Source organism: Hipposideros armiger, unplaced genomic scaffold (assembly GCF_001890085.2).
Source record: "Hipposideros armiger isolate ML-2016 unplaced genomic scaffold, ASM189008v1 scaffold_18, whole genome shotgun sequence".
Classification (NCBI taxonomy): domain Eukaryota; kingdom Metazoa; phylum Chordata; class Mammalia; order Chiroptera; family Hipposideridae; genus Hipposideros; species Hipposideros armiger.
Window position 1 is genome coordinate 3,463,272 of NW_017731368.1, and position 27,307 is coordinate 3,490,578.

At 43.9% G+C, this 27,307-nt stretch overlaps 1 protein-coding gene across 6 annotated transcripts; it reads left to right on the top strand.

Moving 5' to 3' along the window:
- The first annotated feature begins 916 nt into the window (after positions 1 to 916).
- On the top strand, positions 917 to 26,930 carry LRRC2 (leucine rich repeat containing 2). Of its 6 annotated transcripts, none has more exons than XM_019634480.1 (11): positions 917 to 1,067; positions 1,781 to 1,930; positions 2,419 to 2,526; positions 12,004 to 12,147; positions 14,275 to 14,482; positions 16,456 to 16,612; positions 18,901 to 19,037; positions 20,517 to 20,662; positions 22,079 to 22,234; positions 24,295 to 24,431; positions 26,693 to 26,930. In XM_019634480.1, exons 4-11 carry the CDS (start codon positions 12,023 to 12,025, stop codon positions 26,740 to 26,742), a joined length of 1,116 nt encoding a protein of 371 aa, XP_019490025.1. In that variant the 5' UTR covers positions 917 to 1,067; positions 1,781 to 1,930; positions 2,419 to 2,526; positions 12,004 to 12,022; the 3' UTR covers positions 26,743 to 26,930. The 6 variants fall into 6 exon arrangements, with proteins under 6 accessions (XP_019490025.1, XP_019490019.1, XP_019490031.1 ...); XM_019634474.1 differs by having other exon boundaries at positions 917 to 1,063; XM_019634486.1 differs by having other exon boundaries at positions 917 to 1,063; positions 1,781 to 1,925.
- Positions 26,931 to 27,307: the final 377 nt, after the last annotated feature.

A 27,307-nucleotide genomic window follows, 5' to 3' on the forward strand; every position in this document is an offset into this window, starting at 1 on the left:
TGAAATAGTGTCGAAGGAGTATCTGAACTGTAACTGCTTTTTCCATTCATATTCTTTGGTTCAGAATACCATAAAAACCAAACCAAAACAAACCAAACTAAACATTAATAACTAAAGAGGTAATGTATATTATCTATCAAAAGAGAAAAATAACATAAAAATTCCATCCTAAGTAGTAAAAAACACATCCAACACTTTAGAGGTCTGATTTAATATAGTCACAAAGATTTATTTGAGCCCCACCAACTTAGTATGCAATTTAAAATGATCATTTCATGACAAATGTCAACAATTATAAATGTGAACAAATAGGAGAAGTTTCACATAGCAAATTGTTCTTTCAAAAGAAAACCATTTTGTCGTTAGAGTTATTGTGTATATATTAGACAAAGGTGTTTTTCTGTTTCGGCAAAGGTGTATGAGGTGTGTTGCCATGAAGCGAGGGGTTTGTGTGGACCGTGGGGGAGGCTCGAGTCCCGATGATTAAGTAATTGTCAAATCGTCACAATGTTGGATGTCAGCAAATCATATTTGTCCAGTTAGTAAAATGTCTAAAGAGAAACTAAACTCACATATATTTTAGGAAATTAAAAAGAAAAAAAAGTAAGGATAAAATCAAGGCCTTCCACCTCTGTTGCTTCAAACATCCCTGGATCACAGGGCTTTCTTATCCTGCTTTTTGTGCGGTTCCTAGATTAGAGTGCCGAGACACGGACCATTCCCTTCTCTGGCCTGTTTTATCCAACACACTTAAGGATTTCCAATGTCAAAAGGGGGCCCGCCATCTGGCCGGGAGGTGCAGATAATCCCGGGTTATAGGCTCACATTGGCCGGCTTGTCGTTTGCACTGTGCCAAGCCCTCCCCTACGAAGTCCGTTTTGTCTCATGCGGCTGAGTCACATAGAATAGATAGATAGTTTATCAGCACATGTCCTCCAGATCATGTTTTCAGCTTACAAATATAGCCTGTTAGCGCACAGGCAGAGGCTCCGGCAGTTGGAGCGCTTCCGGCTCCAGCGTGTGGCAGCGGCGGGCAGGGGCTCTGGCTGCAGGGCAGTCACGGGTAGGTAGGTGGCCTTCGTGGATGGGCGCGGGAACGCGAGTGAGCGGCTGCTCCTGAAACCCGGGGGACTGCAGGGATTTGGAGGGTGGTGGCGTGTGGCTGGGGGGATGGGGCAGTGCACTCCTTGTTTATGTCTTTCCCACCGTGCCAGGGCAGGACAGGGGTGAACATCGCGAAAGGTCGCGTGGCTGAGGATTACGCAGTAATCTGCATTTTAGGGCAAGGACTGGAATTGAATGGGGAAGGAGACCGGGCTGCTGCTGTGTCAGAGGCCCCACGACTCCCGCTCCTGGGTAGTGTGTTACTCCCAGCACACTGCCCCAAGGCCAAGCTCAAAAGTTTCTGGTCTTCGGTATTGTACAGGGGAGATAAATCAAGTTTGTTTATGTTGTCTTCAGTGCCCGGGAGGGGTGATTGACAGCTGCCCGGGAAGTCTTTCCGCTGGGAGACTGTCACGCCCCTGGCTGGTGGAAAAAGGATTGGACACCCAGAGGAGAATTGTCCGCCTCTGTAAGCAGCTCAGCTGTGCTGGCGGCTCTCCTGCTGGACCGCATCCTCTAACATAACCCAGGGGCTGGGGTGTTGTCCAAATGACCGCTGCTAATTACGCTGGGTGGAGAGAAGTCCTCAGATGCTCATGCACCTCTTGTTTTTATCCTACATTTCATTGGTGACAGTGTCTGTCTTGATTTCTTTTTTTCTTTCTTTCTTTTTAAGATAATACATTTTTGGAACTTTACTAGGGTGCCAGGTACTGTCGTAAGCACTTGACACAGTTTTCACGCGTGATCCTCTCACCAATCCTGTGAGCTCCGTGCTGCTGTTCTTGGTGCCGGGATGAGAACCCCGAGGTTCCGGAGAGGTTAGGTAACCGTCTCAGGGACATGGCAGCAGTAAGCCGGGAGGCAGGACTCCAGCCCAGGCTGGCTGTGACTCAGACACTGTCCCCTTAATCCCATCTTCAGCCTCTGCCTCCCCTGGCTGGGTTTTCTATCTTAACAAATTACCATAAAAATAATGGGTGTGCCCAGGGAAACCCTGATCATGACATAAAATGTCATTGAATTCAGAATTTGCCCGAAATTTTGTGACTAAGTATAGCCCCTATACTAAGAGACCTAACTTAGCCCCTATTTACCCCACTGTTTCTATCAGAAAACTCACTCGGCGTTCCAACTCTGAGGTCCAGGCAGTGGCCTTATGTGAGGATAGAATGGAATTTGTGTGTCACTAAAGCCCTTTGTGTGCTGTGCTGTATAACCCCCACTGTGCCTTGGTGTCCCCAAAAGTTCCTACTGGTTACTGTCATTCCTTTGAGTCCAGCAAGGCTGATAGGTGTCTTCCTCACATGGCAGATACACCTGGAAGAAGGCTGTGGAAGGTCTGGAGCTGGTCTGCCTCAGGGAAAGAGGGGTCCTGGGGACTCTGAGGGGAGCCAGGCCCCTCTCCCCACGCTGCTTCAGGTGACCTGCCACCAGCTCTGTTCCCCTCTCCCCACCTTCCCCCTTGCTGCTGACCCTCCCCCAGCCTTGAAGAGGGAGCATCAAGAAGGGGTTGGGACCTAGACTGTGGACTTGGTTGGGCCTCCTCCCAGCCCCTTCCCATCTCAGGTTCTCTCAGATGTTAGCCCTGTCCCCAACCCCTGGACCCCTAGCCCACTTTGTCATTTGACAAGCAGGGAGAGGACAAGGTGACCGGAAAGTCCGCTCTCCTGCCTGGAACCCTGGCATGACTTCTGAGTGGAGACCAGTGTTCTGGTGCCAGGGGACATGTTTTTCCAGTCATGCCCTCTGGCTCAAGAGAGTGGATGTTTCTGTAAAGTGATTCTGATATGCCTGGGTTATGGAAGGAGCATGGAAAATTATTTGCCCTTCCTGATGGTCCCTACAGGACTATCCCTCCCCTCCCCTCCACCACCCCCTGTCCTCCCTGCCCCCCCCACACACACACTTGAGGGCACCCCTCCTCTCCTGGCTCCCACAGCAGGTCATTCAGCCTCTGTTGCTGAATCCACATGCTGCTGCATTGAAATGTCTCCCTTTCAGCATTTGCTTTCCCCTCTAGATTGAGAACGTGGAGGCAAGATCATTCATCTGTCAGCACTGAATGAGTGCCCTTAAATATCAGGTACATAGGGTTCCCAGGAATCAAGGAACAGAAACATACACCAAGTAAACTGGCTCAATGCACAGGGTTTCTTTGTTGAGGTTCAGAAACAGGAGCCTGGCATCTCTCAGCCCTCCAGTTCCTTCCGTCTGTTACTGGGTGACCGCTCAGTGTGGGGGTGGGGAGGGCTGACTTGAGGGGACCAGGCTCTGAGTCCCAGTCTGGGGCCTCCCGGGTCGCTGCTCCTGTCAGTGAACCATGGTTTTTCTCAGCTCGGTTCATGGACATATAAAGTATAATTAAACGATCAAATAATTCAACTTTTATTACGTTCTGTGAGGTAAATAAGCCAAGAGTCTCAGAGAAAAAAATAACAGGAGGATCTACCTCCCATAAAGAGGCCAGGAAGGCTAGGCTGGGGAGAGAACACTGGAGCTGAGTTCAGGGTGTATGCGGAGGTGGGGAGGGGGGAGATCACGTGATCGGGGGAAGCATGTCCAGGCAGAGGGAGTGGTGTGTGCAGAGTCCGAGGTGGGAAGCGGTGGGGGTGGACAAGCACTGAGGAGGAGAAAAGTCAGGGTGAGTGAGAGGGGCTGGCCCAGGGCAGATCATCGCAGGGTCTTAGTGGACCCCGTGAGGAGCTGGCATCCCCCTCTCATTCCAAAGGGAAACCTCTGGAGAGCTTGAGCCAGGAGGCAGCATACTCTAGTTCTCCTTGGAAAATGACTGTCACGCTTGTGTGGCAAATGGATTGGACGTGGGTGAGTGGGAATCCAGGAGACCAGCTGTGAGTTTTGCACAACTGAGGCCAGATGTGACAAACACGTGGTGAGAAACACATGTCCTCTAAAACTTAGGTGATAGATTAGATATGTGTGTGTGTGTGTGTGTGTGTGTGTGTGCGCGCACACATAGTGGGTGGGCAGAATGAGGAAACAGAAAGCATAAAGGAGCAACCTCAAGATAAATATGAGGTCAATCTCGAGATGGGAATTCAGGCAGCCAGGGATGGACAGATTCTAGACGAGTAAGTTTGGAGGGCATCATGTTTCTTTGCGATACGTGTGAACACATCCAGGTGGATATGTCAAAGGAAGCAGCTGGATAGAGACACCAGATGTCACTATAAAATAAGGCTGATTTTTATAAGTGCTTCTTATTTTACTGTTCACCATATTGGCTATTTATTGCTACATAACAAAATCACCCTGATACTTAACAGCTTAAAATAACAAAGATTTATTATCTCACAGTTTCTGAGGGTCAGAAATCTGGAGTGGCTTAGCTGAGTGGTTCTGGCTCAGGGTCTCTCATGAAGTTGCACTCAAGGTGTCCCCAGGACTACAGTCATCTGAAGTCGTCTCTACTGGGGCTGCAGGGGCTGCTTTTAAGAGAGATTTTGCTCACATGGCTGTTGGCCAGAGGCCTCAGTTGCTTCTCTGTAGGGCTGCTTGAGCATCCTTATGACATGGTGGCTGACTTCCCCCAGAGTGAATGATGAGACAGAGAGAGAGAGGAGAGAGAGAGAGAGAGAGAGAGAGAGAGAGAGAGAGAGAGACCTTGTAGAACTTAGCCTCAGAAGTCACACTCCATCATATTCTATTCATTAGAAGAGAGTCACTTAGTCTGGCCTCGCTCAAGGGGAAAGCTCTACATTTATAAAGGAAACAATGTCAAGGAATTAGTGGGTATAATTTAAAGCCATCACATCCACCAAAGCAAAATATTTTATATTTTATTGTTCACTAAAGCTGGGATCAGTAAACTACAACCCACAGGCCTGCCATGTGTTTTTGCATGGCACGTGGGCACTGCTGGAACAGGCTAGCACTGTGAGCTATGGAGACCAAGCTGGAGTATCTCCCTCTGTCCTATTCCCCCTCTACTCTCAGTGCCTGTCTACCTGGCTGCTGTACTTTGCTGTTGCCCAAGGCCCATGCTGGTTGCCCTCTATGTGTTGGAGACTCTGCTGTTGGCAATGCAAGTAGTGGAATCTCTGCTCAGGAGATGGTTACCTTGCAAGTCACCTTGCCTCCAGCTAGCCGCCCAACTTGAGATGACTGGGAGGAGAGGACACACAGGCATCTGGGTGTCACTGGGGCAGAGAGTAAAACTGACTGCAGTAGGTCTCCCCTCCCCTGCTCCTCTGCGTACCTTGGGCCAGTGGCTCTTATCCTGCGAATGTCTCCAGCAATGCCAACTGAACAGAAGCATGGAAGCATGCTCATTGCTCAGACAGGCCCACCCCAGGCAAGCGGGGAGGGGCAGGCCAGGAGTTTTCTGTTAAGTAGGTACCTACATAATATCTTTGATTTTGCCGGTTGGCCTGCAAGGCCTGTAATATTGACTGTCTTGCTCTTTACTGAAAAAGTTTGCTGACCCCTGCAGTAAAGCAAAAGGTTTTTCCAGGAGGAATTTACAATTTACTTTTTCCACTGCCAATCCCATTTTTGCGAGTCTCTGATAGTTGATATTTTCACCCAGGACTTGGACCATTTTCACCCAAGCACTGGAGAGGCACGGGCCTGAGGACACTCTGCCCCAGGGGCCTTTCTGATGCAGTGAGCGTGTCATTGCTCTTTTCCCGACACAGTCCCCGGTGTTTTCTTCTCGGGAAGATGCTCTGTGGTTGTGGATCATGCAGCCTGACCTAGGGAGGCTTGTCCTCATGATTCTGCCATCACCTCACCAGGCGGTGCCAGGTCTCCAGCAGGGAATGGCACTTAGATGTCTTCTTGGATCTTTGCTGTCAAATTCAGGTGAAAGCTCTGCAGCCTACTTGGTTGTAGTTTCCTCGAAGGGGCGATAGCTTTCTTTGTGTTGAGGGCCTCCAGGCTGGATCCTGTATATTAACTCTTCTCTGTTTGGTGGAGTATATCCTGGTGCTACTTCCATAGTGCTAGAGCAAGTTCATGCTCAGGAAATCACATTTATGCATTTGCTGAAAGATTATGTTGACTGGAGTTTATGCTACAGAGAAGAGAATAGCTTTGTAAATGTGCCAGGGACCTTCTCTCCTCCAAGTTGCTGAGTGACTGGCACCTGCATCTGTCCCTGACATCTGCCTCCTCTCTATTTCCTAGTGTGGCTTTGTTTCTGGATGGGGGAGGGGGGGTCTCCTACCTGTCCTGGAGTGAGTGACTCATGGGTTCTTGTTGCAAATCTACTTTCCTGGTCTCAGCACCCACCCATGGGGCTACTATGTCCTGGATTGAGGTGGAACCTGTCAGTTGTCTTAGGGATGCCTGACTCAGCCCTGTGCTGCACAAGGTGCCAGCAGCTGGGCTGGGCCTGGCATTTAGGAGCTGGTACTTTAGCTTCCCGGGGTCTGTGGATGTTACATGTAGATCCCTAACAAATGTGGGCATCACATACTGTTCTTAGATTCTCCAGTTTTTATTACACACATCTGCAAAAAGAGCATCTTACAGACAAGACCCTGATTTAAATCCTGGCACATTTAAAACCCTCTTAACAGAAGCATAGAACCTCCTTACCTGCTTTGCAAAAGCAGAGGGCAGATGGTGAACATGGTTAGAGGATAGACAGGATATACTCTTTGCCACTAAAATACTGAGACTAATATTGATTTACAACTGTTTAAAAATAGAACAGGAAGACATCAAGGAGAGACCATTCCTCTGAGATGGGAACTTGAATTATATTTCTCTAAAGTAATGAGCAATGATTTTTTTTAATGCAGGGGCAGTAAATGTACAGATCTGGTTGCTACTCAAGGATTTCTTGGCCTAATAAAATGAAAGAAATTCAACCACAGAATCTGAATCACGTTGCTCTGGAGCCTGCACGCCCTGGATGGCGAGCCGTTCTTCTAGCTTAAACTGCTTTTGGCTGGCTGGGCTGTTTGCACCGTTGAAACTCAGTTCACTGTACTTTGGAGTTTTGGTTGGCTTTTATGTGTGGACTTGGATTGCGTGCAGAGATTTCTTCAGAGAAACTAGGCTGCCTGATTCTTTCTCTTTGAAAAATTTTTTCTCCATTACTGGCTATGGACTTCAATCTCTTGTTTTCAGGCTGATGCTTGGCATTCCTTTATGGAAGCTTTTATGTCAAAGCCTTAAGACCTTTGCAGCTTAGGCACTCCTGAGCTGAAGACAACAGAGTAAGAAAAGTGGTCAGAGGAGAAATAAGCTGAGGGGTGTCTGGTTCTGGGCAAGAGGAGTTGGCACACTTCACCCAGTGTCTCCCAGGAAATGCCACTATCAAACCTGGGCAGAACACACAAGACAGCAAGGGGGAGATGCTGAAAAGCAAATGGTTGCAAGAGAATGAGGGAAGGACTTAGAATTCAAAGCTCCCAGGACCTGTGTGGTTTGTTTCTTGTTTTTGCCCTGGATTCAAGGCAGCCTGAAACCCAGAACGGGGCCTGAAGGCACCTAGTTTTGCTCTAGGAGGTGGGAAAGGAGACTCCTCATGCTGAGAGAGGAGTACATCCCTGCTGTTCTTGGTTTCTTTTTATTTTCTCCATCCTCTCCTGCCTCAGACCCATAGGATTTTGAAGTAGGAGCAGTGAGGGGGTTGGGAGTAAAGAACCTCAGTCACCCTAAACTTTGAGGAAGGGGATCCTTCCTTTCTGATCAGAGGAGGTGTGGTTCCCAGGGGGTGGAGGAAACTCATTGCTTTCTTCCTCTCATAGTCCTGCTGATGCGTGATCCCGAGTTCAGTGTAGGAAGTGCACAGAAAAGCAGGGTAACTAAAGCCCAGGCATCTGGGAGGACCGGGGAGATCACGGAGACGGAGGGGCTCCAGACAGCAAGCCTGCAAGGTTGTTCATGAACTTCCAAGTTCATCCCCGAGCTGCAGGGATGGCTCTGACCCTAACTAGTATGCCAGCGTGTGGAACGGAGCCCCAGGAAAGACCTGCACCCTGTCCCAGACGGCCACTGGGTGGCGCACATGGGACAGCTGAACTGCACTGCAAAGTCAAGACTGATCTGACCCCCAGAATCACACAACCCACAGAAGGCAGGTTGGAATGTGAGGTCTGAACCCGACCTAATTGATCACTTACTGTATCAGTTATCAACATATTGCCTTTCAGCTCTGAATGCACCTTTCAGTGTGTGTATTCTGTGACATACAGTGGAATTCCTTTAAGTATTTGTCTTTTAAAATGGACACCATGTTAAAATTTCTCAGTAGGAAGACAGTGTGGTTGGTAGGAAGAAGCTTCCTGCCTTTCCCATTGTGGGCAAGGGATCAGCACTGTGAGACATTTATGGAAGCCTGCGCCAGCCAGGGGCCCGCAACACGATCTTTTGCAACCTGGCAGTCTTGGCCAGCAATAACCTTTCTGCAGCTCTCTTGACCCCCAAAATAGAGCCCTCGTATAGTCTGTGTGCTCTGAAGGCCTCCTGCCCATGCTCATACCTGGACTTTCTCTCAAGCTTCCACGTGGCCTGCACACAGCCTCCTGTGGTCCGAAGGGCCGCACACCAAGCTTCCACGCCTTCTGCAAGTCCCTGCGTAGGCCACTCTCAGCAGTCCTCTTACCCCTGCCAACACCTGACTCCCACTGCCTGCCCTTGCCATCAGTTGCTGGTCAGCTGGCCTTCCACCTGCACTCTGGGGGTGGTCTATTAGTAGCCTGACCAAACTAGAGGACTTCTCTGCTATCTGGTGGGCTGAACTACAGCTTCTAAAATGAGGTCTGAACCTCTGTCTCAGATACTCCCCGTTTGCTCTGGGGTACAAGTGGAAAGATGGAAAGTATCAGCGAAGTAATAGAAGACATAAAGAACATGAAATAGACAATAATGGAAATAAAATACTTCCTAGATAAGCTCATAAACAAAATGGAGATGACACAGAGAAGGTTAAGAAAGTTGAAGATAAGTTGCTGGATATTACTGATGTGAAAAAAAGAGATTAATAAAAAATGAACAGGGCCTCAAGAATCTACAGAACAGTATTGAAAGGCCTAATATTTGTGTTATCATTGCCTCAGAAGGAGGGGAGAAAGAGTGCAGTGCAGAAAAAATAGTTGAAGAAATAACTGATGAAAATCCCCAAATTTGGCAAAAGGTAAAACCTACTGATTAGAGGAGCTAGGAAAATCCCAAACAGAATACACCCAAAGAAATCTATGCCCAGATTCATCATAATTATACTGAGGAAAACCAAAGACAAAGAAAAAATCTTTGAAAATATTGAGAGAAAAATGATGCATCACCTGTGGGAAAATTATGATTCAAATGACTGCAGATTTCTCACCAGAAGCTATGGAGGTACAGTCATTTTAAAGTGCTGAAAGAAAAGAATTTTGTCCACTGAGGATTCTATATCCAGCAAAAATAATCGTCAGGAATGAAGGTGAAAAAAAGGTATCCTCAAATGAAAGAAAACAGAATTTTCCAGCAACTTCCTCTAAAAAGAATTGTTAAGGGAAGGAAGATTTTTAGGCTAAAGGGAAATGATAACAGAGGGAAACTCAGGACAACAGGAATGAAGGAAGAGTAACAGATGTGGTACCTATCAGGGCAGATATCATGGGCCAGCTTTCTCCTACTGAGTTCTTTAAAATAAGTTTGATGATTGGAAGCCCAAAATATAACATTGACTGATATAACACAGAGGACAACTGTAACTTAAAGGTGAGAGCGTAAGGGGCCTATAAGGTAGTAAGGCTTCTACATCTCACTTAAAGTGGTAAAATACTGTTTCTAAGTAGACTATGAGAAGTTAAGCATGTATCTTATATTTCCTAGGGCAACTGTGATAAAGAAAAGGCTATACAAAGAAACATGGTAAAAAACACAATAGAGAAAATAAAATGGAATATTAAACAATGTTCAGATAACACAAAAGAAGGCAGGAAAGTGTAAAACAGAAAAAAAAAAGAAAATGAATAATAAGTTAATTTAGACCTAAATGGTAGACTTCAATGCAAACCTGTCAGTAATTACATTAAATGTAAATTGCCTAAACACACCAGTTAAAAGACATTGTCAGAATGGGTTAAATAAATGATCCAACAATATGCTGTCTATAAAATATCAAACATAACCATATAGTTAGGTTAAAAGTAAAAGGGTGGAATCAAGAAAGTGAAAAGACAACTCACAAAATGGGAGAAAATCTTTGCAAATCATATATCTGGTAAAGGACCTGTATCTAGAATGTATAAAGAACTATTACAAGTCAACAATAAAAATACAAATAGCCCAATTAAAAAAGGGGCAAAGGCTCTGAATAGACATTTCTCCCAAGAAGATATACAAATGGCCAACAAGCACTTGAAAAGATGTTCAACATCATTAGTCATCAGGGAAATGCAAATCAAAACCACAATGAGATACCACTTCACACCTACTGGGGTGGCTATAAAAAAAAAAGTGTTGAGAGGATGTGGAGAGACTGGCAGGAATGTAAAATGAGGCAGCTGCTTTGGAAAACACTGGCAGTTTCTGAAAAGGTTCGACATAGAGTTATCATATGATCCTCAATTTCACTCCTATGTATTTACCCAAGAGAAATGAAAACAGATGTCTACACAAAAACTTGCACCATTTGCTTCTTTGTTAGAAATCTCCTTCAGGTAAAAGCATTTCAAGAGAGACAAAAGACACTCTCAGATGTCAGAAATTAAAGGAAAGAAAGGAAAAAATTGGGGTCAGCATTTTAGCTCTTTACACTAAAATTATGGACCACAAATGTTCAGCTGCACAAACATGAGCCAATTTCCCCACCTTATTGGCAAGCCATTAATGGCGAGTACACACCTGAGTCAGAAGATTAAATATTTGGTTTTGCATCCCCATTGACTGCTATTTAGAAGTGTCTGGAATTGGAGCAGAGAACATTCAACAGCCCTACTATTTGCCAACCGACACTCTATGTGTTTGTGCAGATCAGGAAATGGATTTAACCATATTTCAATGCCGTAGGTAAGGGGAGTTTAAAACAATCTCTAGAAAGCTATTTTCCTTACATAAGGGAAATAAGTATAGCTCAGTGGAATCAACATTGGAATGAGTGTACTTTTAATGTTCTGATAATTTTTTTCAGTGAGCAAATAATCACCTAAAACACAATAAAGATGAATTGCGAAAATAAAAAGAAGAGAGAAAGCTCATTGAATGGTCTGAGAGTGAAGCAGTCTGGATGCAAATCTTTTATTCACAATTCATTAATTCATTCAACAACTATTTATGGAGGGCCTACTATGTGCCAGGCACTATGCTAGTTCTCATTAAGATGGGATGGCCAAGACATACGTGAGTCTGACTTTCCTTGTACTTGGAAACCCACATGAACAAAGGTCAGCAGCTTGTAAGGGTTCATGTTGCAGGGGAACCTCACAGAGCTGTCCCCAGGCTGTGTGGTCAGTCCCAGGTGGGAAAGTGCTCAGCGGGGCTTGGTGCAATGTTTGCTTTTGTTACTTAATGGTGGCTAGTGTGTAGTCTCAGATAACCAGGCACGTGAGTGCGTGTGTGTGTTCTGATTAGCTCATCAAGCTTACCCTTGAGTATGTTACAACATACTGGGAAGATTGATGCTTGTAAACTCAACAGACTCTGGAACCATGATGTTGAGGAATTCCCAGGGGGCTTTGGGAACCCACAATTCAGCTGATGGGTAGGGAGACAAGTGTGATTTCTAGAAGAGATGACCCAAGCGTGCGTGTTGCACTTTCACTTACACAGAGTACTAGTAGACCTCGAGAACATGAGCAAACTGCCATCCTGGAGGTAATAAGGCATTTCATCATTACTTACGATGGTGGATTCATTCACATTTCCTTTGGAAGTTCATGGTGAAACTGTTTTCTTCTGTATGTGTATGAAGTTGACACCTATATGTTTTTTAAATAGGTAATTTCACGCCCCCAAAATGGGACATAAAGTGGTCGTATTTGACATTTCTGTCGTCAGAGCTTTGTGGGAAACGCGTGTCAAGAAGCACAAAGCTTGGCAGAAGAAGGAGGCAGAAAGGATCGAGAAAAGCTCGCTGGAAAGGTATGTTTTTTTCCTGCACTTGCTGGTAGGGTCTTTAGCAAATAGGGACCCAGGTGGGCAACAGTTGTGTTGTGGATGGTGGTGCCTTTCTTCTGGGGTTTCTCACTGTCCACAAGACCTGCTCACGGGACTTCAGAGCCTTCACACTGTTGCCCAGAACGAACATTGATTCCTATAAAGGAATACCCATAGCTGTATGGACCCACATACATTCCCGGCACCGTGCTAGGCACGGGGAAGCCAGCGATGACATGGTAAATTCCTCTCCAGGTGATTCTGTAGAAGACTGCTGAGCTGGCCCCCTAGGCTGACTTTGAGGCGCTCCACACCCGTGAGAGCTGTGTGACGGCTGCTCTCTGTCACGTACCTCAGCCCTCACCCGTGAGCTGAATGCTAGATAAGACTCACTGTGTTGATGCCATTTCTACTTGGCTTGTAATTTGACTGCTCTTAGGTAAACTCATGAAGCATGAGTAAAAGAGAGATATCGTGTAGATGAAAAACTAAGTTGAGTGCTTTGGAAAAACTACATGTGGGATAAATATGAACCACATGATTGAATTAACACTGTACAAGATTGATGAAAGTATGACAAACTAGAAAGGTTGCATATCCAGGAGGCTTTGCAAGTCTGTAGTTTTTATCCTCTGTGAAGAAACCAAAACTGGAACTCTTGGGTGATGCATTATGGGTGTGGTTTATCGGAAAGGCAGAATGGGATTCTGATGGGCAGATCCATTCTCGAAGGGAGCCCATAACCCTATACCAAGTTGGTAAATGGTGATGTATTCTTATGTTCTAAGTTCAGAACAAAGTGTGTAAGGTGTGAATGTTTCTTTTTTTTGCTCTCTACTTTTATGAACTATTTGGATCAAACAAATACCTATTCTGATCATGCTTGATAATTAAGCTGCTACTGTAAGTATCACGGCTGTTGCAGGTGGTGGTTATCATTGTCCCCAGTTTGAAGACAAGAGAGTTGGGACCTAAGCAGCTTGCTCAAGTTGAGACAGTTGGCAAGTGGAGGGTTTGGCCGAGCCATTTCCCCAACATAATGCTGGAATCACAGATAGCTGGAACTTATTTTCACTTGCCACTTAGCATCTGTACTGCCTCAGGCCCTGTAGAGACCAGGGCTGCAACTGCAGCCTGTTTCTAAAGTAGCCCCCTTCTAGCAGACCTGCCTCCTGCCTGCCAGCAAGTCCCTAGAGTCGGATCTGGATGCCTTCCTGAGCGTGGAATTCACCAAGTTTCTGTCAAGGGCTGGCTCCCCATTTTGAGACAAGGCCTGTGTCTCATAGCTTGGAATGAAAACTACAATGAATCCTGTTTTTGTACGGCAAAGAATATTAGCCTGTTAAAGGCTCCAAGCAGATAGCAAATCCCTAAATGGAGAAATGCCCACCACGTGCAAACGTGCAAAACCCTGTTCTAACGCCTGCACTGGCATCCAGAGGGCAGCAAGACGTGATCCATAGCCTTCATGGAACTTACGATCAAGTTGGCGGGATAAGGCATACATGTGGAACGTTATAAAATGATAAGTCAGAAAATTAGCAACAAGAAGGTGCTGAGGACTGGTGGTGGGGGGCCCGAAGCGCCCCGAGCCAGCTCAAGTGTCTGACTGGGCCAGCAGTTTATGAATAACAGGTTCACTTACAGAAGTGAAATTTCCCAAGGTGGCTGATGGATGACATTCTAAAGTTAGGTATTTTGTAAACTGGGGCTGCCTATATATTTCTATCCAAATGCTCTTGAAAGATCAGCAAATTCCCATGGCCTTGCATTTTTTATAAAATTTGGATTGGCACACTGTACTATCAAAGGAAATTGTAATTAATAAAAAAAATACTTAGGTAATTTTAGGAGAAATTTTGGCCGGGAATTCCATCTAAGTCACCTTCTCTACTTTTTTAAGTCAAGTTGCTAATAATTCACAACTCAGGGTTTAAGGTTCCGTTTCCACTCCCCATGGCAGAGGAAACAAGAAAGGAGGGGCAGGGAGAAAGTGAGGGGCGGGGAAATCGCCCGCTAAGGGAAAGCCTGCACCTGCGCGCAGGTGGCCTTCTCCAGGCTGGTGATGGCAGTGCGGCGGAGAGTAACTGCGGCCTCTGCTGGGCGTTTTAGGATAAAGGAGGAATGGAACTTCGTGGCGGAGTGCAGGAGGAAAGGCATCCCTCAGGCTCAGTACTGCAAGAATGGCTTCATAGACACCAGTGTGAGGATTCTGGAGAAGATGGAAAGGAGCTCTCTCATAAGGCAGAGCTCACCTTCCAAGGAGAGAGACAAAAAGAGCAGCGCGTTTGTGTTCGAAATTTCGGGGGAGCACTGGAAGGTGAGTCCATGTGTTCCTGTATCTGCAGCCAGTGGACACTCAGTGCAGCTCTGCGGCTGCTGTCCACTGCTAAGCTGAACTCAAGGCCTCGGCCTTGGCTGAGTGAGCACTCTTGCTTGACAGAATGGGTCCTGAACCGGGTTTTCACGTCTCCTCCTCCATGAAAGGCAGTGTACCCCTGGAAAGAGCAGCTGGGTCCACTCGGATCCCTCCCAGGCCAGGGCAGCGGCTGGGACTCCAGCGGCCCTCCCCAGGATGGCACAGCCCTTAAAATGCCTCAAGTTGCTGTCTTTCTTCCAGACGTTTAAAATAACCCTTTGCCTTTTTTTTTTTAATTTTTTTTTAACAAATGGAGACTTTCACTTATCTAACACCCCTCAGTGGGTGGTGACTTTTGCTGACTTGCCGCAACAGAGAAGCAGGGGAATTTCCGCAGACCCATTAGCTGGTTTTCCTCCGAAATTCTGAGGCCAGGACAAAGATGTCCCCTCTTTCTTCCCACCTGTTTACAGGTGCTTCCTGCTGTCACTCCCCCAGCCTGCTACTTTGCTTGACAAGGCATGTCCAGGGTTGCCTACCATCTGCTGTTTCCAGGTTGGAGCGGCACCTGGCTTGGGATTGCCATGGGCCAGTGAACTCTGGCTGTTGTCCATTTCTGTGGGACAGGGTTCTCTGGGACCTGCCCTCCATCTCTTATGAGCCTGGGGTGAGCTTTCCTGATGGCCTAGCTCTTCATTTTGTCTCAGCCGCAGGAGGACACCATCAGGTCTGGTGTGGGCTGCGTTCAGATCAGGAGGCGCTGAGATGGTTTTGCCGAGGCTGGGTGCTGGGGGCGGGGTTGCACAGGGCCCCTAGCTTGATTGAATGCCCTGCTGCCACTGCTTTGAAATTCTTAATAAGTTTTAGCAGGGGGCCTGCATTTTCATTTTGCACTAGTTCCTGAAACTTCATAGCCAGTCCTGACCCTAAGTGACTTATTTAAATATCTTTGGGTTTTGGTTTCCTCTTTCAAATGGGCCTGAAGAATGCCCACTCTGCTGACCTTATGGGACTAACGTGGAATCGTATTTCATGTTATGGGCGAAAATACTTTTGTAAGTAAAAAGCTTAACCCATGTATCCAATAGCAAAGCATATTACAAGTACCGAGTGCTAAGAAAACGGGCCACTGTGGACTTTCTGATGGCCACCTCCCCTCTGCACACCTGCCACTCTTTGCTGATGGTGCGCTGTGGTCAGCTGTGTGAGATCAGGAAACACGTGTGCTGTCCGCATCTTGGTTCCATCCCTTCAGTGCTGAGCACAGCTCACTTGCACGGGAGGGTTGGGTAGACACGTGGTGAACCAAATTTCTTCAACCAGACAGATAGCCCCCCCTCAAGTCAACACCGTCTCTGTCACTTCAGACGCGAAGGCCCAGGGGGATGGTGAGAGCCTGGACAGGACCGAGCGTGGCCTGGAATCCTCGCTGCCTTTCTGGTGCTCTTTTCTTCTTCCAAACGCAGAGAAACATTTAGAAATTTGGTCCAGCAAATATTAGATGTTTATCAAGTATTTTTAAAGGCAACAGAGGGAGGGAAATGCAGTGCACATTTAAAAATCTAATGCACGGACAGGTTTTATTTTTAGTAGATGTTAAATTGGGACGTTGTAAGTAAACAAGTTATGTCATGGCTGTGGGCGTGAGCCTGGTTGTCTGTGTTCACCAGGTTTTGATTTCAGTGATGTCATGACTTCCCGGCAGTTTTGACAATGGCTGACCTGCTATTGTGAGATTAATGACAACTACAGCGTCTCTGCTTTGTTTTTGAAATGGCTGGGAAGCTGGCAATGAAGTCTAATGCTCTCATGTGTGCTCTCTTGCTTCTGTTTTTTTAAATAAATGCATGGTTTTCCTTGACTCTGTGCACACTGCCACTCATTTCCACCGTTTTGAGGACCTAGCACTGACTTCCGTAACTCATCTATTTTAGGCGCTCCCGGATTCGTTGAAGGAGCAGACGCACCTGAAAGAATGGCATGTCAGCAATACCCTGATTCAAATCATTCCTACGTATATTGAGCTGTTCCAAGCGATGCGAGTTCTGGATCTGCCAAAAAACCAAATCTCCCATCTTCCAGCTGAAATTGGTATGTTACTTGGCAGGAGGCTTCAGGCCTCACGTCTGGTAAGCAGGCAGCTGGTGAGCAGGTGATGCTGTGAGAGCTGCTTCCTCCTTCTGCCCCAAGAAGGTGCCAGGCAGGGCTGTTTCCTGTGTTCCTAGTGCTGCTTGTCCACAGTGTCCCTTAGTTGTTCAATTACAAAAACAATCACATGTTTGTTGTAAACATAAAATACAATGTGTTGTTCCCATACATTAGTCCATTGATAAGTTTAGTTTAGCTTATTATGTTCTTTTTTTAAAAAAATTTTATTGGGGAAGGGGAACAGCCAAGTCGTTGTACTTCAGTCTTAGTTGTGGAGGGCACAGCTAGCTCAGCTCTAAGTCCAGTTGCCATCCAGCCGCCCATTGGCAGCTCAGGGCCTCTCAGCTCAAGGTGTCGTGTTCAGTCTTAGTTGCGGGTGGGCCACCATCCCATGTGGGAGTCAAACTGGCAACCTTGTTGTTAGGAGCACGTGTTCTCACCAGCTGAGCCATCCTGCCACCTGGTGGCAGCTCAGTGGCAGCTCAGCTGGTACGCAGCTCACTGGCTGAGGTTGGAATCGAACTGTCAACCCTGTTGCTCAGAGCTTGCGCTCTTAACCAACTGAGCCACTTGGCCGGCCCTTATTATCTCATTTTGATCAACACTTTATAATTCTCAGTCATTTTGTTGTTGACGACCACAGTGATCATTACTGCTTCTCTTTCTCTTGGGGTGTGAGGCGTGAAGGTCTGGGGGCTGCACAGAACTCCATTCTTACGGCGCATGCTTAAAAATAGTGGTGTGCCACACTCATGTGAAAATTCGCTCGAAGCCAGGATGGTGTGAGGCAGAAGGTGGATTGTTGGGCTTCTGGCACTTGAACATATCTTGCTGGATGTGCCAAGACTGCAAGGCCCTGACCACCTTTATACCCAGGCTGGGATGAGGTGACGTCACCCTGACGAAGAGCAGACTTGCTTACTGCTTGCTATAAAATGAAAGACATTTATTGCTCACTGTTCTGGAGACTAGAAGTCCAAGATCAGGGTGCCAGCCTGTTTGGGTGAGGACTCTTTTCTGGGTTGCAGGCTTCACCTGGCATCTTCACATGGTTACAGAAATCATTAGTGTGGTCATGTGCTCCCCAGGCCTCCCCCAAAGAGAAACGGTCTCTATTTTATATTAGCCCCTTTATCCATCCTGCTGCTTTGACTGCAATACCTGACTATATAAGGCTTGCAGTGTGTCCCAGGTGGGTACGTTAGAGGGCCACTGACTTCCACAGCATTACCTTCCTTATCTTCTAACAAACAGTGAGGCCAACAAAATTGACTCAGAAATGGCCCTGCCTCCAACATATTGTCTTTGTATGTTTTCGTTTCTCATTTATAAAATGGCAAGAGATTTGTATTTTGACTGCCTGCTCTACAGAAGTAAACACTAATTTCGGTTTCCTGATTTAAAACATTAGGTTATTACGTACACTCAAGTGTTAAATGCCTTAGAACATTCTTGACATGATTTTTGAAATATTAGCTATGTTTGCTCTTGTGATAGTTTCTGGTTTGGAACTGGTTATGTCTTGATTCAGTCAGGACAGACTTGGGTTTTTCTTGATTGAATAAATGCAGTGTTTCTCCATCAATCCAAGTGTTGCCTGTTATTGTGTGTTCACTTCCTGCCTGTGAAAGGGACTTTCTTTTTTAAAGCATATTATTTAGAAAGCATAATATGTCATAAGTAAATCATTGTAAATATGAAGCCAAAGGTAAATGAATTCAATGCACTCTGTATAAATAATCTACTTGTTTGAATCATTCACCACGTACATAAAGCTTTGTGCCTATTTCGGTACCCGCCTCACTTCTTGTTAGATAGGACACAGCTGATCACTGTGCTTTCTGGGAGCTGTACCACTCTTCAAAGCCATTGCCTGTTATTTCATTCATCATCTAATTGCAAAGGGGTTTGGACTCTGGTGTGGGGGCCTGACCCAAGCTTCGTGGAGGACAAATCCACCACACTCACCTCACCTATAGTCTCATGAAGGGTTAAACAGGTAAAGCGTAAGAAAAAAAATGCTCTGCTCAAGGACCAAAATACTCAGGATAAATGATGAGCAGACATTTAATAAAAAGTGCTTAAAAAACAAGTACACAATTATGTTTAATGCCTTCCCCATCATCATTCATACAAATGTTTTGCATCTTCTTTTTATTTTCTGTTCTTAAAAGACCTTAAGGGACCTACACCATGGATGTTAATTTTTTTTTTCTTTTTTCTGATGACAGGCCGTTTGACGAACCTGAAAGAACTCAATGTGCGTTTCAACCATCTGAAAAGCATTCCTCCAGAACTGGGAGACTGTGAAAATCTAGAGAAACTGGATTGTTCTGGAAATCTAGAGTTAACTGAGCTCCCCTTTGAAGTAAGAGAGTAAACATTTTTGCACTACGATTTACTTTTATTTGGCTTGTGACATGGAATAGTCTATAATATGGGGAAGAAGTTTTAAAAGATGAAATCTATTTTTATTATTTCACATTCTCCTGTCATTTCAGTCACCCTATATCAGCTATTATAAGGTCTTTAAAATGTTCTTACACTAGACCAGAAACTGAATTTAAGTTCAGAAATGCTATAGAAGGAAAACTAGGCAAAATATCCTATTTTCATATAAGATATTTTTATTTAATGCCTATTTAATGTATGATGCCTGTTGGTTATAATACAGATCCTGATTTATTTGTCCACAGGTGGAATAAATTGGAAACAGTTGGGAATAAATAAAGGGGGTACAATTTTAAAAAGTTTTATATATTCAACAAAAATTGTAGGTAACTAAAGTAGTCCTACAGACAGGATTTAGGAAGCCCATTAATTTAAAAATATTCATTAATTTCTTTTGGTCTGTATTTATTGGAGAAATGATTTAAAATCATTTTCTGATAAAATGGAGCTGGAGCAGATGAAAATGAACAGTTTTTATTGCCAAATAAAACTCAACAAACTTCTTGTGCTGGAGATAAGAATCTACTGTTCATTCTGCTGGTAATGAACAGGCTAAAAATAGTATTGCTCGGGAGGAAGGTTCTGACAAGGCCCTGGCCGCTGATGATAGTCCTAGAAGGGGTGTTAATCTGCTTTCCTGAAAACTTCTGGGTGGGAGGAAGTGGCTGCTTCTACTATCAGCATCCATCTCACCCTAAGAAATGCCAGACAGTGGTCCTGGTGAAGTGTCACCTCTAGGGGTCATGACCCCCTGCACAAGTGTCAGCTTCTAGTCCTCCCCAGTTTAGAAAGTGGCTCAATCTTCTCTAGCTGTTCAGGCTGGAAGCAAGCCAAGTCATCTTTGACCTCTCTTGCTCCCACACCCATATCCACTCTGTAAGTCACTCCTATTGGGCGGGCCCTCCAGAACATGTTATCTGACCACTGCCTAGCACCTTTCCACCAACATGCTAGTCCGAGCCAATGTTGTCTGTCATCTGGGCTGGGACAACAGCCTCTTAGGCTGGTCTCTGCCTCTTCTTGTCCTTTCTCCACCTTTACTGAGATACCATTTGCATACTATAAAATTCACCCATTATAAATGTACATTTCACCGATTCAGTTTTAAGACATTTCCATCATCCCCTAAGAATGTTGTCTTGCCCATTTACTACATAAAATTGTATTGCTTACCTATGAAAGCATCAGCTCTTCAAGGGCAGACACCGTGTGCAATTTATCGTAGCACCCCCAGCATGTTGCACAGTGGTCCAAAATGCTATGCACTCCTTTGATCTGTTTTGCAAATATTCATAGAAAAATGCCTTTGGGAGGAAACATCAACTTAAAAATTTTTAGTCGAACTTAATTCCCACTCTTACAAAAGTAATTAGAATATTTTGTTGTTCCTTTCTAGTTAAGTAATTTGAAGCAAGTTACATTCGTAGATATCTCAGCCAACAAGTTTTCCAGTGTCCCAATCTGCGTCCTGAGGATGTCTAATTTGCAGTGGTTGGATATCAGCAACAATAGCCTGAATGACCTGCCACAAGATATAGACAGGTAGCTACTTGAATTCTGAAGGTGAGGTATATGGATTAGTTGCCCACATCTAAAACACTGCTGGCATTTTAAATATGCATAACATTTGAATGTTCATTGAAATCAATGAATGTTCCAGAGTTCATTGTTTCTAGGAAATGAATTTAGTTCTTTATATAATAAGACAATTTCCTGTCTCCATCATACATATACATGGATATATGTGTGCATTTGAACACATCTTCATCGTCTTGGTGAACTTTCATTTATTATAAAATTTTATAGTACATTAATTTTAATTTATAGTCCCCAGTAGAATGGCATCAGAAGTATAAAGAAAAGTAAAATTATTATATATGGAATAGAAACGTATCACTCTATATTTAGAATATCAGTGAGGATAATTTTTACTAGTTTCATTGATTTATTGTAAGTAATCTTTCAAATGAAATTGATAGGCTTAATAAGCTTTTCAAATTATATTCTTATAGCTGTTTCATGTTTAAAAATAATTATTACACTGAATCATGTAAGGTCCATTCATTCATTCCACCACTATTATTAGGCTCCTGTATGGCAGGTCCAGAGAGTGGGCTGGGTTTGAAGTGGTGAATGAAATAAAATCTCTGGCCTCCTGGAATCCACAATCTTCTTTATGAAGTAGCGTAAGTCAGCTGTCATGACACAGAAGCCTAAAATGGCTCAGTCCCGAAGGCCATCTCCTATGACCTTTTTCTACTCCTGGTACATATGATATGTATTGATGTTTTCTAGGTTTGTGAGACTAAATGGAATTGTTTCAGTTTGAAACACAAGGGGGAACTTTGTGAAATATTTGTGGGATCAGTCAAGATTTTGCAAATGAATGAAAGAAAAACCTGGAAGGAGGAGTCACTGGGTTAGAATAAAATGGAAAACAGAGTAAAACGTATTTGGAGCATAGTTTGCTCATTTCCGTTTCACTGTGCAGTTTCCTTCCTATTTTAAAGTTAGAAAATATGATGAGAGAATAATAACTGTGCTTTCAAGACATACAAAAGGAAATATGTTACCAACATTTGTTTATTTTCACTCCAACTCTAGTATGACTTCTTTCCCCTGTCCCGTTCACCCTTGGAATAAGGCAGACGCTTGGAGGGATATGTTGATGTTTTTTAGGACCCATCACGGTCACGGCCTATTGTATACTGTGCAATTTGCTTTTGCTACTACTATATCTATGTCTTCAATCGGCAATGAAGTCAGTAAAAACTTAAAAAAAATTGTGTCACCTGGCATGACTTTAGTTATTTAAATGTTAAAGTTTATTCTCATAAGGGTTACATATTAAAAAAATAGACTAAGTAGGAATTTCCTAGAATTTATTTGTAATTCACTCTGGTTTTCTCAGCTATGAAGTTAGGTCCTTGTGTTCTGATCCCTTTTCCATCTTCTTAGGCTGGAAGAACTGCAGACCTTTCTCTTGTATAAGAACAAGCTGACCTATCTTCCTTATGAGTTGCTTAATCTCAAGAAGCTCACCTTGTTGGTGGTTAGCGGCGACCATTTGGTGGAGCTCCCGACTGCTCTTTGTGACTCATCTACCCCGTTAAAGTGAGTAGACCAGACATCCTAGTACAGACACATGCAGACACCAGGTAAAAAGCGAGGAGCGCCTGGAGCCTGGCCGCCTGTCTCAGGAACCAGATGAGGTGGTTTTTGTACTCTGAGCACCTGTTCCCAGTTCTCAGGAGTTCTGATGTCTTTGTACAGGATTTTGAAGTTTTTGGCCAATGACAGGGGGAGGCAGAGCTTATAGGATTGCTGGACAAATGCTACGTGCTGGTTGAAGGTTCAGCAGGGCACATGCCCAGGGCTTCCGGGTCTGTCAGTGAGCACTCGCATTGCCGCTGGCCTGGACGCGTCAGTGGCTGTTGAGTCCTCCCCAGTTGCCTCACCCTCTTTGGTTTCCTTAAAGGAACCTACAGACCACCCCAACCAAGGAAAACTATCCATGCAAATGTGATACAAACAGATTCCAATCTGGGATGAGAAGCTGAACCGTCTTTCTTACCTTGGAAGTGGACTTGAAAAGCCCCATCTCCATCGTCCCCTGAAGAAGACTCTAGGGCACATCCCCTTAGCTCTCTGTTAGCCGTCCTGCCGGAATTTGGGTCTTGGGGGCTCCCCTATCGCCTCTCCCCTGAGACCACTTTGGCCCATCCCTGGGAGCTTGAGGCCTCCCCGAGAACCTTCACATGAGGCCCCTCCAATGAGAACCATGCCCTCGCTGTGTCCCCAGACCCGTCTGCCTTGAACACCAGTGCTTGTTCAAACCACCTCTCAAGGGAATATTTCCCTGGGACTCCCAGTTCTTTCAGTGGCAAATGCTCACTAGCAGCATACATCTTTCCTACCTTCTGGTCCTCATAATAAGATGCATAGAAAACAGAAATAAAGAGGGTAACTTGCAAAGACAGAGACTAAATTCATTCCTGTATAAGCACAAGATTAACAGGGGTATAACATCTTCTGCCCCCTGCCCCACCCTACTCCTTCCCCTGGAATAGGCCTTCCACTGTCCTTGGCTGGCTTAGGAATGCCGTCTGGATAAGAGAGGCCCACTGGTGGAAGGGGTAGCAGGACCCACCCCAGAGCCCCTTATACATTTGGGTAACGGGGAGCAGGCATAGAAGCCTCACATCCAAGGGCAGCAGGGGGACCTCTGGTCAGGGTAAAACTGTGACCTGTGTGCAGGTGACTAAAGTCATTTCGAACAATGTAACTCTAGGACTTGGAGATCTAAGGGAATCAGATAGAAGGTCTTTGAGTTAATAACAGTTCAATAAAAAGACTAGATATAAATTTGCATTAAAAATTCATATATAAGATATATGAGATATAGAAAGATAGCTAAATAAAGACACAGATTAAAGAATAAGAAATGCCATGTTAATGATGGTGGATTGACCACGTATTTAACACCCATCATTCTTGAGTCCCCATTAAAATGAGGTAAAAAACAAAAAAAAACATCTAGTCCTATAACAATGGAGAAATCAGAGGAAGGCCTTCACAGAATGAGAGCTCTCAACACATTTCCGGGAGATATATAGCAGATGGAACAGTGATGACCAATGAAATTCAGATGAAATAGGCTGATGCTGAGAGAAAAACCTCAAACTGAGCCTGTGAGCCTTGGAGAACTCTGGGGAAGCTTGATGGTCAGAAATTCCAGGCTCAGGGAACTGTAGACTGAGGCATGGTGCTAAAAACAGAAGGAAAAACAGAAATTTTCATATAAACAGGTGATCCCCCACCCTCCAATCTCCTCCTTGATTCCATTGGGCAGACAACTCAGCACCAGCAGTCCAGCTTTCTGACCCAAACCCTCAGGTTTTCTTTTGTGTGGCCCTGGGGGACTGGATTTAGAACCACAAAAGTTGACTTCCTATGAGGGAAATTTTGCAGTTAAAAATGCACAGGTGAGGGCTGGCCGAGTGGCTCAGTTGGTTAAGAGCTCGCTCAAGAGTTTGAGCTCTGAGCAACAGCGGTTCGATTCACAGCCCGAGCTGAGCAGCCGCTAAGCTGCCAACAGGTGGCAGGATGGCTCAGCTAAAAAAAAAAAAAAAGCACAGGTGAAAATGTGATATTGTCCATATTTTCTTGAATAGATTTGTAAGTCTTATGGACAATCCTATTGATAATACCCAGTGTCAAGATGGTGACGAAATGATCGAAAGTGAACAAGATCGTCAACACTTTGATAAAGAATTTATGAAAGCGTATATTGAAGATCTTAAAGAAAGAGGTAAGTTACTCATATTTAAAATTAAATGAATACACAGAATTCCATGAACTCATGTAACACATTTATTGATATGTCAAATTGACAAAACGTTAATGGGTTAGGAGCAGGTTACTTTGTAAATTATTTTTTCATTTGCCAAAAGCAATACGTTTCCTTGAAATATCCAATTTTCCTAGTGCACGCAAATGCTTGATACACCATCAAGTATTTGACAGAGAAGCATACATTTAAGATGTGAGGGCTGCATCATTAATTGTACATGAGTGTTCAAATGATGTTGACAAAGGAGTATCCTAGTTAATAGGAAAATAAGATTCCATTTCAAAATCCATTTCAATTAAACTTTAGAAAAAGTCATCTCTTCTATAAATCAAGGTACACCTGTATAAAAATCACAAAAGGGAAAACAAGATGATGGCAGATTAGTAAAAAGATCCATTTGGCTTTGGTTTTCCCCAAGATGGTGCTAATAGAGAGGATGGCAGTCACAGGACCTCAGGAGAAGGCAGGAAGTGTTTTTCCCAGTGGCTATTTCCAGAGTGTTCTGGAAGGCTTAGAGCCCCTTCCTCCTGTCACAAGAATACATAAACAGGAAAAAGGCATAAATCATTTTTTTGTTCTTCTAATCACCACCTCCTTTCTGGGTGTGGATGCCTGAGAGTTATCTCTGAATTTTTTCACTTCTCTTTTTTGGTACACATGGCATGTACCTGACAGAAAGATGTCATGCATGAGGCTTTAGGGAGGAGGTAGCCCTGGTCCCTATGACTTTGAAGACCACCTGAGAGCAGGTTTCCTCAATCACCCTCAGAAAATATGTATGTGACAACCCTCCTCCCGTTAGTAGATACCTGAAGACAATTCATCACATTGAGATATTAAGAGGTTTCATGACATGAATGAAAAATACCACTTATTTGGCAAATAAAATTTTTTCAACTAAATTAAGAAAATTTCTACACAGTTACCTCTAATCTAATAATCCCTAATCTTAAATGCTGAAATATTGTGAAATAATTTAGAAATTTACGTTAAACATAAAACTGAAGTAACAGAACCATTTGTTTGTCAAAATTTATCTTTGGGTTGTGTAATTTTCCTCATGTGAAAAACCCTATTGTTGTATTTTATTAATTTATTCCTAATTATATGTTAGTGCTGTTATGTAAAAATACAGGAAAGAATTAGAGAAAATAGATATTAAGCTTTGGCTGTATTGTGGCCAGTAATAAAAAATTTACTTTTAAAAATTAACTTTAGTGATGACAGATTGTGAACTCATTTACTTATTTCTAAATAATTATAATAATTCTATGCTTCATATATTCATATCAGGTTGAACCAAATGACATTGCCAATGTACAACTGGTTTTAACCCACAAAAATGGCGATTTTTTAATAGTTCAACCTATATGTGGTTGGGCATGTACTTTGAATTTTTTTGTTTGTTTTCTTTTCTTCATCATGGTGTCTTTCTTCTTTTCTCTCCTTCCCTATCTGATTCATGTCTCCATCAGTCACAGAGTCCATAGCTATAAGGAAGGAAAGATTTAGAGACTCCAACCTGTGTGATTCAAGAATGATGAGGAAGTGAAACCCCTCACTGGTCCTCAAATGTTAGTGAACATAAGGATCACCTTCAGGCCCCACCCTCAGAGTTTTAGACTCATCAGGTCTGGGGTAAGGCCTGAGAATGTGCATTTCTAACACGTTCCCAGGTGATATTGATGCGTTGGGTCTGAGAACCATTGGTGTAGATGATCCTGTGACAAAATTTGGCTGGAGAGAGAGAGAGAGAGAGAGAGAGAGAGAGCGAGAGAGCGCAGTGGGGAGAACAAGATTGAGAACAGGTCTACTTACTAACTAGGGACGTGCTTGATTTAGGAATAGCCCAAACGTCTCTTATAAACCATATTCCCTTCCACCTTGTACCCACAGTCCCAGGTTCTTGGCCATCTATTTCTACTTTGTCAACTTTTATTATTTTAGGGTCATACAGTTTCCAGGGTCCTGATACAGCTGTGTGAGTTGGTTGGAAAGCTTGCAAAAGAGCAAGCATTAATAATTCTATCTTATTCTCTCTTATATCTACGTATTTCTAAAATACAACTACGTTTGTGATGGTTGACTTAATGGTGATAAATACACTTATCTCTATAGAAAATATGAAGCAGCAATAATTTGTGTATTGATGTAAGCATGTAGTTACATTTCATAATGAAATGGAGAGTGGTTGAGTATATTTTTTCCTTGTGTTACAGAATCTGTTCCCAGCTATACCACCAAAGTCTCTTTTAGCCTTCAGCTTTGACACCATCCATCAGAAGACTGCAGAATCTCCCTGTCATGTGGAGCTGTCGATCTCCATTCATTTGTAGGGTCATGTGATCTAGGCATATGGCTTGTGCTTAAGGATGAAGTCTAGAAACTGTGGTCCTAATTGTTAGGAAAAATGATTTTCAAATTTCAAATATAGAAACACCTCTCTCTGTGGACTGGAGAATTGATATATGGGTTTGTATGTTGATATTTAAAAGTTCATTTGCATATACGTGTTTCCAGATAATGCACATTATTTTTTTAAAGTATAACTTAGACCAAATTCTGAAGTTGATTGCATTGTTTTCAGGAATCAAGGGATAAAGGGGTTGTGGAAAGAGAATTTATATTGGACTACTCAGATGAGAATTTATTTTATTTTGTTATTTTGAAGGCGTTTTAATTCTCAAAGTATCTCTTTGAGAATAATTTTCCTTGGGTTTATACAAACTGCTATTTCTGTTTGTTAAAAATTAAATTTTGGAAGTGTGGGCTCTCAGGAGAGACTTTAGCATAATCTACCTAAAGGTAGAAAGAAGGGCTGGGATGTCTGCCTG